The sequence below is a fragment of the Cornus florida genome, unplaced genomic scaffold (genome assembly GCF_030987335.1).
Source record: "Cornus florida cultivar Cherokee Brave unplaced genomic scaffold, ASM3098733v1 CherokeeBrave_3.0.0_Hap2_Chr10, whole genome shotgun sequence".
NCBI classification, from domain to species: Eukaryota; Viridiplantae; Streptophyta; class Magnoliopsida; order Cornales; family Cornaceae; genus Cornus; species Cornus florida.
In genome coordinates, this window is record NW_026775580.1 from 80,352,801 (window position 1) to 80,366,962 (window position 14,162).

At 33.3% G+C, this 14,162-nt stretch overlaps 1 protein-coding gene across 1 annotated transcript; it reads left to right on the forward strand.

Annotated features, from left to right (window-relative positions):
* The first annotated feature begins 1,991 nt into the window (after positions 1-1,991).
* On the forward strand, positions 1,992-9,580 carry LOC132278883 (probable serine/threonine-protein kinase PBL17). The gene is made up of 6 exons (XM_059780784.1): positions 1,992-2,399; positions 3,724-4,070; positions 5,658-5,793; positions 7,011-7,147; positions 7,662-7,785; positions 8,859-9,580. Exons 1-6 carry the CDS (start codon positions 2,324-2,326, stop codon positions 9,398-9,400), a joined length of 1,362 nt encoding a protein of 453 aa, XP_059636767.1. The 5' UTR covers positions 1,992-2,323; the 3' UTR covers positions 9,401-9,580.
* The last annotated feature ends 4,582 nt before the right edge of the window (positions 9,581-14,162 follow it).

The following is a 14,162-nucleotide window of genomic DNA, read 5'->3' on the forward strand; positions in this document are numbered from 1 at the left end:
AAAAGTAACATCACCATTTGTAAAAAGAAACATCATCATTTTTAATTTCAAATAACATCACTATTTATAAGTAACATTTCACCGCCATTTACATCACACAATCTGAAAAATAACATCACCACATTTAAGTAGCAATTGCACCACTATTTATAAGTAACATTTTACCACCATTTATAAGTAACATCACAGAAGTCTAAAAGTAATATCACATAATCTAAAAAGTAACATCACCATTTGTAATAGGGTAATATCACTATTTAAATGGTGATGATGTTACTTTTTAGACTATGTGATATTATTTTTAGACTTCTGTGATGGTACTTATAAATGGTGGTGAAATGTTACTTGGTGCAACTGCCAAACACACTCTTAATGTCTGTTAAGTGAAGTAAAATGTAACCAAACTAAGGCCACTTACCGCTCACTTTAAAAAACAGCATGGGAAAGTCACAACAGGTGATTCGCGCCCATTGCTAGACTGCCCACGTCCCTATCGTATTGAATGATCGGCTAACCCCTCCCTAGTTCCACTAGTTGACCCTAACCATTGACCCATTATGTCGTTGAGTGTTCGATTAGTTGACCCTGACCATTGACCCATTCCATCGTTTAGTGCAACCCAGGGAGTGACTTACATGTTCTACAAGTCCTGTACAAATTTAACAACAGGCAGAGTGCACAAAAAATCGGTTGAATGAGTAAATTGAATTGGACCAAATTATATTGTTCGGTATAGATTTATTTTTTTCAAGATTCGGTCCGATTCTAATCCTTAAAACATGAAATCGTTTACAATTGTTAAATTTTAGTTCGAGATCCTATATGACCAACAAATGTGTTACTAGTTACAATCACTTGGAAACTGCAGTCCCAAATGACAAAGGCTCTTGACCAAACCAGTAGTATGATAGAAAAATCGTATTATTACAAATGGTTTCCTATTCCTCCCCACACGGAGGACATGTAACATGCTCCATCCGTGCACGGCCCATGAAGGGCTTAATGGGGTAGCCCATACCCGTCCCATTGAATTTTTTCTATTTACAAAATTACTTAAATCTTATGAAAATTTTTAAAATATACCTACTGTTTTTGAAAAAATTGTTAAGCATACCGCCACCCAAAATTCTAATGACATCCCAACACATATTGTTGTTGTTTAAGACCGTTCCCCTCATATAATTTTCTAGACCCGCCGGGAGAGTCCATCAAACACCTTTTATTCAATTTTGAAAAAACTGAAAATTTTTCTTACCAACACTGAAGGAAAAATAAGCTACCAAATTAAATTGGGATGGTTCTGCAAGTTGGTCAGTTTGCCCTACCCCACTATAACATTATTGGCTTTTTCTTTTTTTCCACCAATATTTGTATACCATATATTCCCCTTCAAAACTCATGCATGTCAAACTGCAATCATTAGCTGATATATTAAATTTTTTATTAGAGCGTTTAAATTTTTTTATTGAACTAAACACGTTTATTCTTAAAGGAAATCAAGGCCCTATTTGGTTCTTTACTAAAAATAAATAAATAAATAACAAAAAATAAAAAATTATACAAACATTCTATAATTCTATTTAGTTCAATTTTTTGAAAATTAATATTTAGAATTGTCTTACATAGTTCTTTAAAAGCACTTTTCAAATTTATAAATTATTATAAATTATTTTTTAAATGACAAATCTATCTTAAAATTTTAAATACTTAAATTCAAACTCTAAAAATTTTCAATTTTGTCAAATCAAGTTGATAACAAAACGTGTGGACATTACTTAGCAAGAAAAAAGAAAAGAAAAGAAAGAAACCCAAAAAAACACCGCGTGGATCAGAGTTGAAAATGGGATAATGGCATTTCAGTAATAAAATACATTCGGAATGGCAATTTGGTCAGAAAGTTCGCCCCTACCAACCAACTATGACAAAATCCATGTAGGACAAAACAAAATAAGAAACCTCCTCTCTCTCTCTCTCTCTCTCTCTCTCTCTCTCTCTACTTTTTGTAAGTTGGTAACATTCGCTGTTACAGTGTCGTTCTATCTATGTCTTTTCACCGTAGTGGAATACAAACTTGTCTAAAAGAACGAGTTTTCTGTCGACTCAGATTGGAATCTGGGAAAATCCGCTTCATTTCCGACTACCCATTTGAGATTTTGACCGACCCAGATCGATTACGAGACCGATTGATCAGAAAACAACGATTTGGCAATGACCCATCACCAAGTGTGAGCGAACTCGGAAGGTGTGTGATTTTGTAGAAAAGGAAAAAGAAAATGAAATGATGGTGATATAGAAATGCAAATCTTGTCCGGAAATCAGATTCATGGGTACTTGTTTCAGTTGTGGAGAAGAAAAGGAACAAAAACTCCATTACCACAAACCAGTAGACAACAAGCCAGGTATTTCTTCTGTTTCTTTGTGTGTGTGGGTGTGTGTGTGTTTTGCTATATGTTTACACTTATGGGTGATGGATTCTGAATGTGGCTCCTACTTTAATGTGTTTATGATTTTTGAATCTTAGACGGACAAAATACTAGTACATAGGTATTGTTATGGTTTATCTCAATTGCCTTTATATATAAAGGAAATTTGGGAACTCTAGTTAAGATAAATTAACAATGTTGTTCAATTGGAAAATTTGTTGGAGATTATGGCTAAATAAAAAAGCATCTTCATTGTTTGAAATTTTGTTTAAAAGAATTAATTTCTATCAATTCATAATTATACACCATTCAATTGCCTTTTCTATAAATGATAAAGCCTAAATAAATTGAGATTGTTAAACAAAGTTTTGAAAAATTTTAATCCATGAATTACCCTGATTTTTTAGGAGAGAGTGTTTTTAAGAATTTCATATGAGTAGTCAGCCACATGAATTACCTTTTTTCATTATTTTCTATTACAAGTCATCTCACTTATTATATTTAACTTTTTAAAATAATTTATTATAAATGCATTGTTCTTGCGTATGTTTTAAAAAACCAACACTCTGTTCCATATAAAATAGTCGGCCTAATAATTCTTTTTATTGAATTTCCCTTTTAACTTATTTGTTATAGTTTTATCGCATAAACTGTCACCAGCATGTTTCTGTTTTGTCCACCCTGATTCAATTCTACTAGTTATATTACTATCTGTCTCTTCATTCTTTTGTATTATTGATCTTTTGTACAAACTTTCATGTTATGACTGATAATTAATTCCTCTAGTAATACTATAATATTTTATATTTGTTTATCCCCTGTATTATTGTAAATTGGTACTATTGTCCTTTTCCTCCTCTCATTTGGCATTATGCATTCTTTTAGATTTTCATTGAACAAGTTTGTTAGCCACTCAATTTTACTTTTTCATTAGTTCACCATGCCTCTATAGTTATGTTACCATTTTTAACTCCAATTCAATTCCCTTCCTTTGACATTTGTTCTCTAGAAATTACGTCCTTGCTACCTTTGCATTCTTTTCGACATTTCTTCGCTTTCTTATATTTAAATCCTTTAACTAATAAGTTTAAAATTAGTATATAATCAGTTTTGAGATCCGTACATTCCAACACAATTGATTAAACTAATAAACCAGATGATAAATATACAAGAATTTCAGTTTGAAGGCTACAAACAAAAAAACAAATTGAATGCACCCGTGTTTTTAAGATACTTTAGCTAAATGATATTAGAATTCATTACTGACCTCTATTATTTTTGAAAATTTGAGTTCATATAGGCAATGCGGCTGCAACATCTCCTACAAAAGCAAATTCTACATTCCCAGAAAAATTAGATACACCAGAGTCACATGGGATTAAAAGTGCAAGCAGCATCTTGGTGATCCCCAAAAATGTGAGGGATCTCCGCCAAAAATCTGGATATAGTAATGTTGATATCTTTACGTATGAAGAAATGACGCTGGCCACAAAGCACTTTCGGCCTGATCAAGTTCTTGGTGACGGTGGGTTTGGGATGGTCTATAAAGGAGTTATAGACGAGAGTGTGAGGCCAGGTTACAAGACCACAAGAGTTGCCATTAAGGAGCTCAATCCCGAAGGGTTCCAAGGTGACAGAGAATGGCTGGTATTTGCCTCGACGTATCTGTGTTTCTTACAGTTTATTCATTATCTTCTTAAATGATATTTTACATTTTCACTAACTATAGGCATGAAAGATTGTTAGGATCGAGAATTTATTAATGCACAAGGTAGTAGAAATATCTAGGTGGTGCATTGTAGAGTAATGATAAATCCTTATGATATTTGATCACATACTAGATTGGAAAAAGATGGTTTATAAAGGCAATTCAGCTACTTAAGAGTTAATAAAACTGCTTTGAACGTTCAATCTCCTAACACCATTGAGTTTATTGGGGTTTCTAAAGTGACCTTATCTCTATCCAACTATCCGTTCTCTGTTTTTCCCTGAAAAACGGGGTTGCAACTTGGGCAAGTTGGACTGGTTGTGGGATCAACTTAGACTTAAGCCAAGGTTCAAAACCTTCAACCAAAGCCCAAAACAGTCAAATTTTACACTCAGATTGAGCTTGGGTTAGAAAAATCAGGCTTAAAATTGTACTAACTTCAGTTAGTCTCGGGTTTGGTTACTCTTACACATAAAAAATCCAAACAACTGAACGAAATATATAAAAAATTGTGAACGAGCTAACCAAAAAAGAATGATAATAATAATAATGTGAACAAATTCTCATAAAATTTATTTTCCAACGGATTTAATACAATAAAGCAAGATTTAAAGTAAAAAATAAAGAATACATTGAAAAGAAAAGTTTTTATAAGTTTTATAAAATATAAATAATATATTTAAAATTTAAATTATTAACATATAAAAGTCAGGTTAATATTTGAGTTCAGGTTGGTTTAGTTTGTCGTCAATTCAACCCATGTCTAAACCTAATCGTAGATATGGTTAAGATTTTTCTATCCAAGCCCTACTTCAATTCTAGAAAACCACTTGAAGAAAGCCACCTTACTAGGAATCGAAGTCTAGTTTTATGCTTCATTAACAAAAACAAGTTGTCATGGGGAATGAAGTTGAATGGAATAGCATAAAATGCCATGAGAAAGAGTCTTGGGGTTTTATTAGGAAATTAACCTTTGCAGACATTATTTAAGCATATGCTACGTATGTATATTACAAGCATGGTTTGTGACATATATAAAAGGAGGAATTAGAGAATATAAAAGAACAGGTACTGAGGTTATACTAGAGAACACTATGAAGTTATCTAGCTTGAAAGTCATAGCAGACACAATTACGATGGAGATCTATCTAGAGCAAGGAATATCCAGCTGTGAACTTACTAATACATGTCAGTACCAATTTTTGTTTCAGTAGTAGTTAGTTGGAGTATTTGCTTGTACAAATTTCTACAAGGAATTCATTTAGCTGTTATTGTTTGCATGTTGCTTGAGACGACCCCCTTGGATCTCCGTTTTAAGTTGTGTAAATAATACTCAAGTTTTTGGTATATAGTAAAATTCATTTACCAACTAAAAGAATAAATAAATAAAGTGGTCAGTTGGCTGTGCTACATGGACATTGCTGTAAAAATACAGTACCAATTCAGCTTGTTTTCTATGCACTTGGAGAAATAAGAAAAGAGGGCACTTTGTTGTTTGTATTTACTATTGCATTGTTTGTTTGCAGGCAGAAGTAAATTATTTAGGGCAGCTCCATCACCCCAATCTCGTGAAGCTCATTGGGTACTGCTGTGAGGATGATCATCGGCTGTTGGTTTATGAATATATGGCTTCTGGGAGCTTGGATAAGCACCTCTTTCGCAGTGAGTTTCTAATACTATTTTGAAGCTACATGACTTGATAAAAGAATGGTTTTTAGTGTCAAGCAACTCCAAGCAGATCTTACTTTTATCAAGAATTGAACTGATTTTGTTGATTAAAGTAGAGAGGAATACAAAAAAATGATGATAATCTTTCACGCTAGGAAAGAACATAAACACAAAGGCACCTGTTTATAAAAGAGAAAATACAAAAAAAGCCAGCATCCAACAAGATATACACCCTTCCCACCCCACAACTTCCTTGAAGAACACTACAGAAGGGTAGAAGTGCTCCCGAACAGCAACTCCAGCAAACCTTAGGAAATATTTTTAATAGGAAGTACTTAATGAAATAATTAAGCTACATGGATTGCCAAGGAAATTCAATTTTATAAGAATCAATCCCTGTGAAACTTAAAACTTTATCATCATTTATAGTTCAATTCATGAAATATTAAAGAAGTACTACTACTTATCAAAAAAAATATATTAAAGAAGTACTACATTTTGAAATGTGGAAATTTAATTAATCTTCCTCATTTTGACCCCCTCTTGACATTTGTTAGTTAGTCATCATCGTTATGCCTGCTAAGTTTTTTGAGTTGAAGCCCTCTTTTTCTCTGAAAAATATCCCCCTAAAGAAAAAAGGGAAATGGACATAGTGTGAGGATGGTTCTAACTGTGCAACACCGTGCTGTTAAATCTGCTTCCCTTTTATTGGATAAAAATGGTGGGAATAACATCCACCCAATTTTTTAACAGAACTTTTTCTCTCTCTCTCTCTCTCTCTCTCTCTCTCTCTCTTTTCCCTAAAATAATTTTAAGAATTACTCTTTTTTAGTGAATATGACCACCAAAAAAATTTTGAACTCCAAATCACATGAACTGAGTAACACTTGTTCCAAGGTAGCCCATTGGAATGAAGTTTATTGGGGATATGACTTTGTTGGAGACAAGAGGAACCAAGTAAATAACTCTTTATATTAAAGAGTAAGATAATGTGTTTTTTGCAAGTAAAGTTTTTGCTGCCCCTATATACGTCATTCAATAGCAAAAAAGGAAAGAAAAGAAAGAAACTTGCAAAAAAAAATAATTTTTTATGCTGGAAATACTGAAGTGCTTACTTTTCTAAACAATTTAGGCCACTCAGACTAATTTATCTGGTAAAATAAAATAAATTCTTTTATACTATTCATCCTATTTATACTCTGTGTTGGTAGGAGTGTGTGTCACACTAACTTGGTCAAAAAGAATGAAGATTGCTTTGAATGTTGCGAAAGGGCTAGCTTTTCTTCATGGTGCTGAAAGACCAATCATATATCGAGATTTCAAGACATCAAACATCTTGCTGGATGCGGTTAGTTGTCTCCCAATGTCATATTTTAGACCTTTCTAGTACATCATTTTTTCTTTTCTTTTTAAGGAGTAATTTTAAGATTCTATGAGATTTGGAGAGCTAATTATGAATGTGCTAAAAGTTTTTTCCCACTTATCAAAAAAAAAAAAAATTATGAATGTGCTAAAAGTTTTTTCCCACTTATCAAAAAAAAAAAAATTATGAATGTGGTAAAAGTTTTTTCCCCTTCAGAGCAAAAAGATGCCGATTTTGTTCCCTTCGATAGCTACTTAGTTTCCTTGTACTACTAGACCCTTGAACCATAAAATTGTTTAGAGAACAGTCTTGAGAAGATGGAAGATACTTACTTGACACAAGACGGGCTCTGTAGTACCTTCTATTGGAAATGTTTTACCAACAGATAATGAATGTCTTCTTTCTGAAAATGTTATTGATGTTGAAGCTTTCATGAATTGAATGATATCTTGGGAATTTGTTTCGTTGTAATGCTGAGAGTATGAGTAATTACCTGCAGGAATTTAATGCAAAGCTTTCTGACTTTGGGCTTGCAAAGGATGGGCCTATGGGAGACCAGACCCATGTATCAACACGAGTTATGGGCACTTATGGATATGCCGCTCCCGAGTATGTAATGACTGGTGCGTCATGTGGTAGTAAATTGAAATTGATTAAATGATATTGAAAATATCAGTACTTGACATAGCTACATTCTTTGCTTACCTTTACTTAGTAAAGAAAGAAACAATATATAGTTTCAAACTCATAAATGTGTTATTTTCACAGTTGTAACACAAATGACTGTTTTATGCAATATGCTTTTGTAACTTCATTTTTGAGTTTTTCAATTAGCATGCAGGGGCTTATATCATTGTTGGCTCTTGAGGAGTGTGGACTGAAAATTATAAATAATAATAATTAAATTAAATTAAAAAATTGAAAAAATAAAACAATTAAGGGCCATACATAATGTCCATCTATTAATCGAGGGTGTTGAGAGGGGTGGAGTGGGTTTAGACCTAGCATTTGGCACTCCTTGTACAAAGTGGCTGCCCTCATATTTGAACAAGTGTTTTCATGCTTGGCAGCCTGAGTTTTAACCACCACAACAAGTAGTGGGTTTTATAAAAATATCTTCTCATGATAAAATAATAATAATAATAATATTAATATTAATGAAGAAAAATAATCTGTTAGCCTGTTGTTTGGTTGTGTGAAAAGTTGAGAATAGTTTTTTTATTATTATTTAACTAACCAAGTCATCTCCAAAGAGGAATGAGAACGCTAGAATTTTTATCCTCTCTGCTCTATCTTCTTTGCATAACAGCATCAGAATTCCATTTTTTCTGTCCCCTTTCCCTCTGTACCATTCTCTCTATTATTGTATCTTTCTCAAAATTCTCTTTAGCTTGAGCTAGTTGTTAATATCTGATTGAAGTTAAAATGTTTTAATGTTCAAACTATATGTTTTTTCATCCCAACCGTAAGAAATATCATGGAAGGAATAACAACCTTTGTACTGCTAATATCAAGTCATACAAAAGTGGCATGTAGTTTTTGTACTGCTAATATCCTCATACAACAATGACATGTAGTTTTTCTTGTATATTAATTTTCAGGCAATTGTTTGAGTTGTTTATATGTAATAAGTATTATAACTGTAATTAGTGATTGTTGACAACTGAATTATTATCATTGTTTTTTATCTGGTCAGGGCATTTAACTGCTAGAAGTGATGTTTATGGTTTTGGGGTGGTGTTACTTGAGATGCTAGTTGGAAGGAGAGCAATGGACAAGAGTAGGCCCAGCCGAGAGCATAACTTGGTCGAGTGGGCTCGCCCACTCCTGAACCATAGTAAGAAGCTTATGAGGATTTTAGACCCTAGAATGGAAGGGCAGTACTCATCGAAAACTGCCATAAAGGTGGCTAATTTAGCATACCAATGCCTCAGCCAAAATCCAAAAGGGAGGCCTGTTATGAGCCAGGTGGTCGAAATACTCGAGACTCTTCCGAGTCACGAGGATAGCCGAGAAGAGGTAATGCTTAGGAATGGAGCTGGTAGTGTAACCCTTTTCGAAGTCCCCAAGGGCATACCTGAAACACGAACAGAGAAGAAGAGATGCCGGATTACAAGTGACACTGCAAGAGAAGGTGAGGCTCCTCGAAGGAGCAAGAGTGAGCTTCCAAAGGAGTGCCATTTCTATAGCCCTTCTCCGATCGAGCCCATTGAGAGATCAGCTTCTACTACAAGTTGAGCTCAGACATCAAATGTGAATGGAAAGTGAACTTGTATGAGATCTGTCAACTACTCTCTGTATTAGTAGTATATTTGTTATATCTAATTGTTTTCCCCCTTGGGAGAACTCTTTCTTTTGCTATCAATGTTCAGAGGAACTTGTTTTGAAATGATTAAGTGACTACAAATCTTTACTCTATCCTAGCCTAGATTTTCTTTCATCTGCAATCATACAAAACTTTGCTTGAGACAAATCTAGTCAAAACCCTGTTGAGTGAATTGCTAATTCAATATGGTCGGTTGTATCAAAGCAGTAAAAATCACCTAGGCAATGCTTAAAAAAACTATAATTTGTATGATCTATATATATTTTTTAATTGGGTAATTAGATCTATATTTTTTGGCCAATAGGATATATCTGTCAAACATTTTTAATCAATTAACATTTTGACTTTCCAGTTGGTACTGGTGGAGATACCAATAGGCTAAGCCCTTGGTATTTTATTATTATTTGCATTCAAATTCTTAAAGAGGATATTGAGAGATTCTTATTTATTATTATTTTTTTTTCTAGAAAGAAAGCAAGTAATTTCTAATGGAAGTTCGTTTCTCCTTTTTTTTTTTTTTTCAAATAAATAAATAATTATATACACACACACACACAGAGAATACGGGAAAGGACTCTCATATAGTAGTTTTGACTAGTAAGCAATTAGTTTTCAAAAATACATTGAGAATTCATAATAGGGACAGGGTAGGATTTAGGGAATTAGACAGAGAGAACTCCTCTCTGTAGCATTCATAATTAATTTGACGTTAGTATTACTCTGACACACAATTGCATTAATAGTAAATTTATGAAATTAATTTTAGGCTAACTCATTTTGCACCGATAGTCAAAATTTCTATATGATATACTTTTTATGAGATGGTCCAAGTTTTTCAGTTTACTGGGATATATAAGATGTAATGCTAGGTTACGTTATTAATGAAAATTCTAATTGTTTACTTGCACTTTTAAAAAATAATATGGTTAAGTTTGTTTCTGTTTGTTTTGTAGGTACACCTCTTAGAAAAGAAAAAAACTCAATGACATGAGCAGTGTCGGAAAAAATAGTTTCGAGGTACCCGTTTTTTTCATATGAATCATATGTTATACTTTTGTTAATTAAGATGTGTGATAAAATTGAAGTTTTTGTTATTCAAATTAGTGCAAAATTTAACTCACCAAGAACTTAAGAGGAGCATCCTCAACAAAAGGATCCACTCATGGTTAACTTATCCCTCGACAAACTAGCAGCTACGTTATGTTATTAAGAGATTTTTATTAATTAACAGATTATAACCATGTTTTTTAAAATGTAAGAGAAAATATTAAATACTCGTCCTTGTATGTGGTGGGACTTACTATCCCATTCATGATCCAATAACTTTCACTGTCCTCTCGAGTGTTCATACTAATCAATTATCATTTCTTTTTTGTTAATGACTGTTTATTCCATTATTTTATCCAATAGAAAAGAGACAAGTGGCGAGTTTCGACAAAGCTTACCATATTGATTTAATGTTCTAGTTGTCCAAAGAAAAGAGGGTGTCACATGGAATTGTTAATGTGGTTCTTTAAATAGAAAAGAGGTACGTGGAACTTGCCATGTTAGGTTATAAATATTTTATGGGAAATTAAAAGACAAGTGGTGAGTTCCTTTAGGACTTGCCAAATTAACGATATAATGTCCTAAAATGAAAAGAAAAATGGCGTGGAGTTATTATCATGATACAATCTCATAAGAAGGTTAAAAGTTAGTTAACCAATAATTTATCAAAACATGGTGAGCTTTATTAAACTTGTCATGATGGATTAATTTTGGAAGATCCTATTTTAGTAGGATACCAATTAAATAAAAGTTGACTAAGTCATGGGGACGTGGAGGCAACCTTCTCCTTATTTTTAGGAGATTTCAAGAGTGGTTCAGCCTAGTCAATTTCTTGCTAAAATTTAGCAAGACGTGGAATTTAATTTATTTCTTTGATATATATATATATATATATATATATATATATATATTAGCTTAAACCCACGATGAAGGAATCACTGTGAAAAGGGAGTCCATGAAGCCATGAGGTCTAAAGCCAGAGGAAGTCAAAGGTGAAGAGAAGTTGCTAAAATTAAGGAAGAGAGCAACAACCATAACCCACGATGTAAACTTGGTGACCATGACGCCATGGAAGGTTCAGCCTAAAATTAAGGAAACCGTGGTCTAATGTGTACAAGTATATTATGGGAAATTACCCACGATGGAGGAGTTGCTAAAATTAAGGAGGTCATGGCACTATGAACTCCAAACTTTAGAAGGAAAGTCTCAAAATGGAAATTATGCACGATGAGGAGTTTTATCATAAGTCAGAAGCCACGATGCCATGAAAGGAAGGTTCCTAGTAGAAGTGAAAGATTACTAGAAATCATGGGACACTTGGCTAAACAGGGATATATCGGTTGTAAGTGGTGGAAACCTATAAGGAAACTACCACTAACCAAGGGAAGTTCTCAAGGGTCATGGGTGACAGGGCAGCAGTTGATGAAATCGTGTCTGCAATTAAGGAAAGGAGTTGACGACGTGAGGAAGAAGAATAAAATCATGGAACACTTGCCAAGTCACGAAGAGAACACGTGAGAATTTATTCTGAAACTACCCATGACGCAAAATCGTTGAAGACTAGAGAGGACGTGGTTGAAGTCTACAACAAGAGATGGATAAGATGGGAGAAGTTACAACCGTTAAAGAATCATGGGACATGTGGCAGTTCGGAACCATTCCACGTGGAAGCTGCTGAAGTTGCCACACCTAGTTAATGCATACATGGAAAGCTCTATAAATAGAATACTTAGGCTTCACTTGCAAACCTTGTTCAAATCACACAGCAAAATAGCACTTCAATATCTTTACATTCATCTATCTTTACATTCATGTAATGCACTTTCAATATGTTTAATTCAAGTCCTGCACTTATTATTCCTACTTTCTAACACTTTACTTTGAAGTCTTACACTTTCAATACCGCTTTCCTTTCCACTAGTCATAATTCAGTCCGAAAGTCGTTTTTCAAGGCAAAAAGAACTCTTGAAGGTGGTAATATCCAGTCCTTCATTCAATCGCCTGATCACTGCAATTTCCTACTGGATAGTTGTTCGGATACTCACTTTGAAACGACAACAGTTCCTGGCACGCTCGACATCCACTCCTACTTTCCACTCATCTGGAAAGTAGAACTAGCGCTTTTTCGCGAGCCGAACAATGACGATTGTGAGTTGAGTTTTGAATAATTAATTTTGTTAAACTAGAGGGTGTTCGAAAGTTCTCTTGGAAGGAGGTGACGAATTAAGCAGGACTGGACGTATTTTGGCACGACGGTTTTGTTTTGCTGTTAGTGCTTCTCTCTACATGCTACATGTCCACTGTCTGGTCGAGCTTCTTCATTTCATTCTAGAAGTTTCACTTTTTAAGGCTGCAATTACTTAGTGTGCAACTAAGTAAGATAAATGGTTGAAGTATTCATTTTAAATGTAAGTTTTTACACATACTTTTATTTTATAAAGAGACAAATTATGTTAAAGGTTAAATAGAGGTGGCAAAATTTTATATGATTGGCCAACACGATTCGAAAATGATATGAAATAAAAGAGTTTGGATTTATTTTAAATGGGTTTGGATCATAAACGAATTATTACGATAAATCCATTTAATTAATCGTATCGTGTTATGATTGAGAGATTCAACACGTATAACCCGTTTAACTAAAAGTTTTATTATTGTGTTAATATCACTAATGTAACTCATTACCTATTTGGACCCGATTGCTTAGACAATTAGGTCATTCAATCGTAAATTCTAAAAAAATATGCATTAGCTTAGCTAATGTATATATTTTTATAATATTTATTGTTTGATTGAGTATTATATATAAATAATTTAAATAATATAATGTCTAATTTTGATAAATAGATTATTAAACTGGTTAACACGTCTAACCTATTTAATAAATAAGTCGGATTAGTGTTGAGAATTTTTAACACGATTATTAAATAGGTCGTGTTTGAGTTGACCCTTTCAACAGAATACTCTTAAGTTGACACGATACGAATATGATCCGTAAACATGAATTATCACCCTAAAGATTAAGTATGTCTTTAATTATGTCACATGCACAACAAATAATGACATGGGCAATCTACACGAACGAAATTTCTCTACACCAAGTCTGGGCTTTTAGTAGAATTGTTTTTACTTGTATAGAATAGTATAGAGTAGCCTAGAGTCTGTTTTTTTCTTGGTATAGATTATGAATTCTATGATCCTCATTCTAGAATACTCCCAACTGTTAGATTTTACACCAAGTCTGGCTTTTAGTAGAATTGTTTCCACTTGTATAGAATTTTATAGAGTAGCCTAGAGTCTTTTTTTTCCTGGTATAGATTATGAATTCTATGATCCCCATTCTAGAATACTCCTAACCGTTGGATTTTTGACATCCATTAGATTGTTGATACATGTATAGATCATAGTCACTCGTGGTAAAACCCATTCCCTTATATAAATAGGTGGAATTTAATTTTCTTCTTGTTCACTTGTCTACCACTTACTTTCCTGTCTACCACTTTCTTACTGTACTTAGTTAACAAGTCTTAGTTATTCATCATGCGCACAAAACAGAAAAATTTACTATCCCTTAATATTTCTCTTCACCAAAAGTTTGACTAGTTTAAATTCTAAATTTTAAAATTT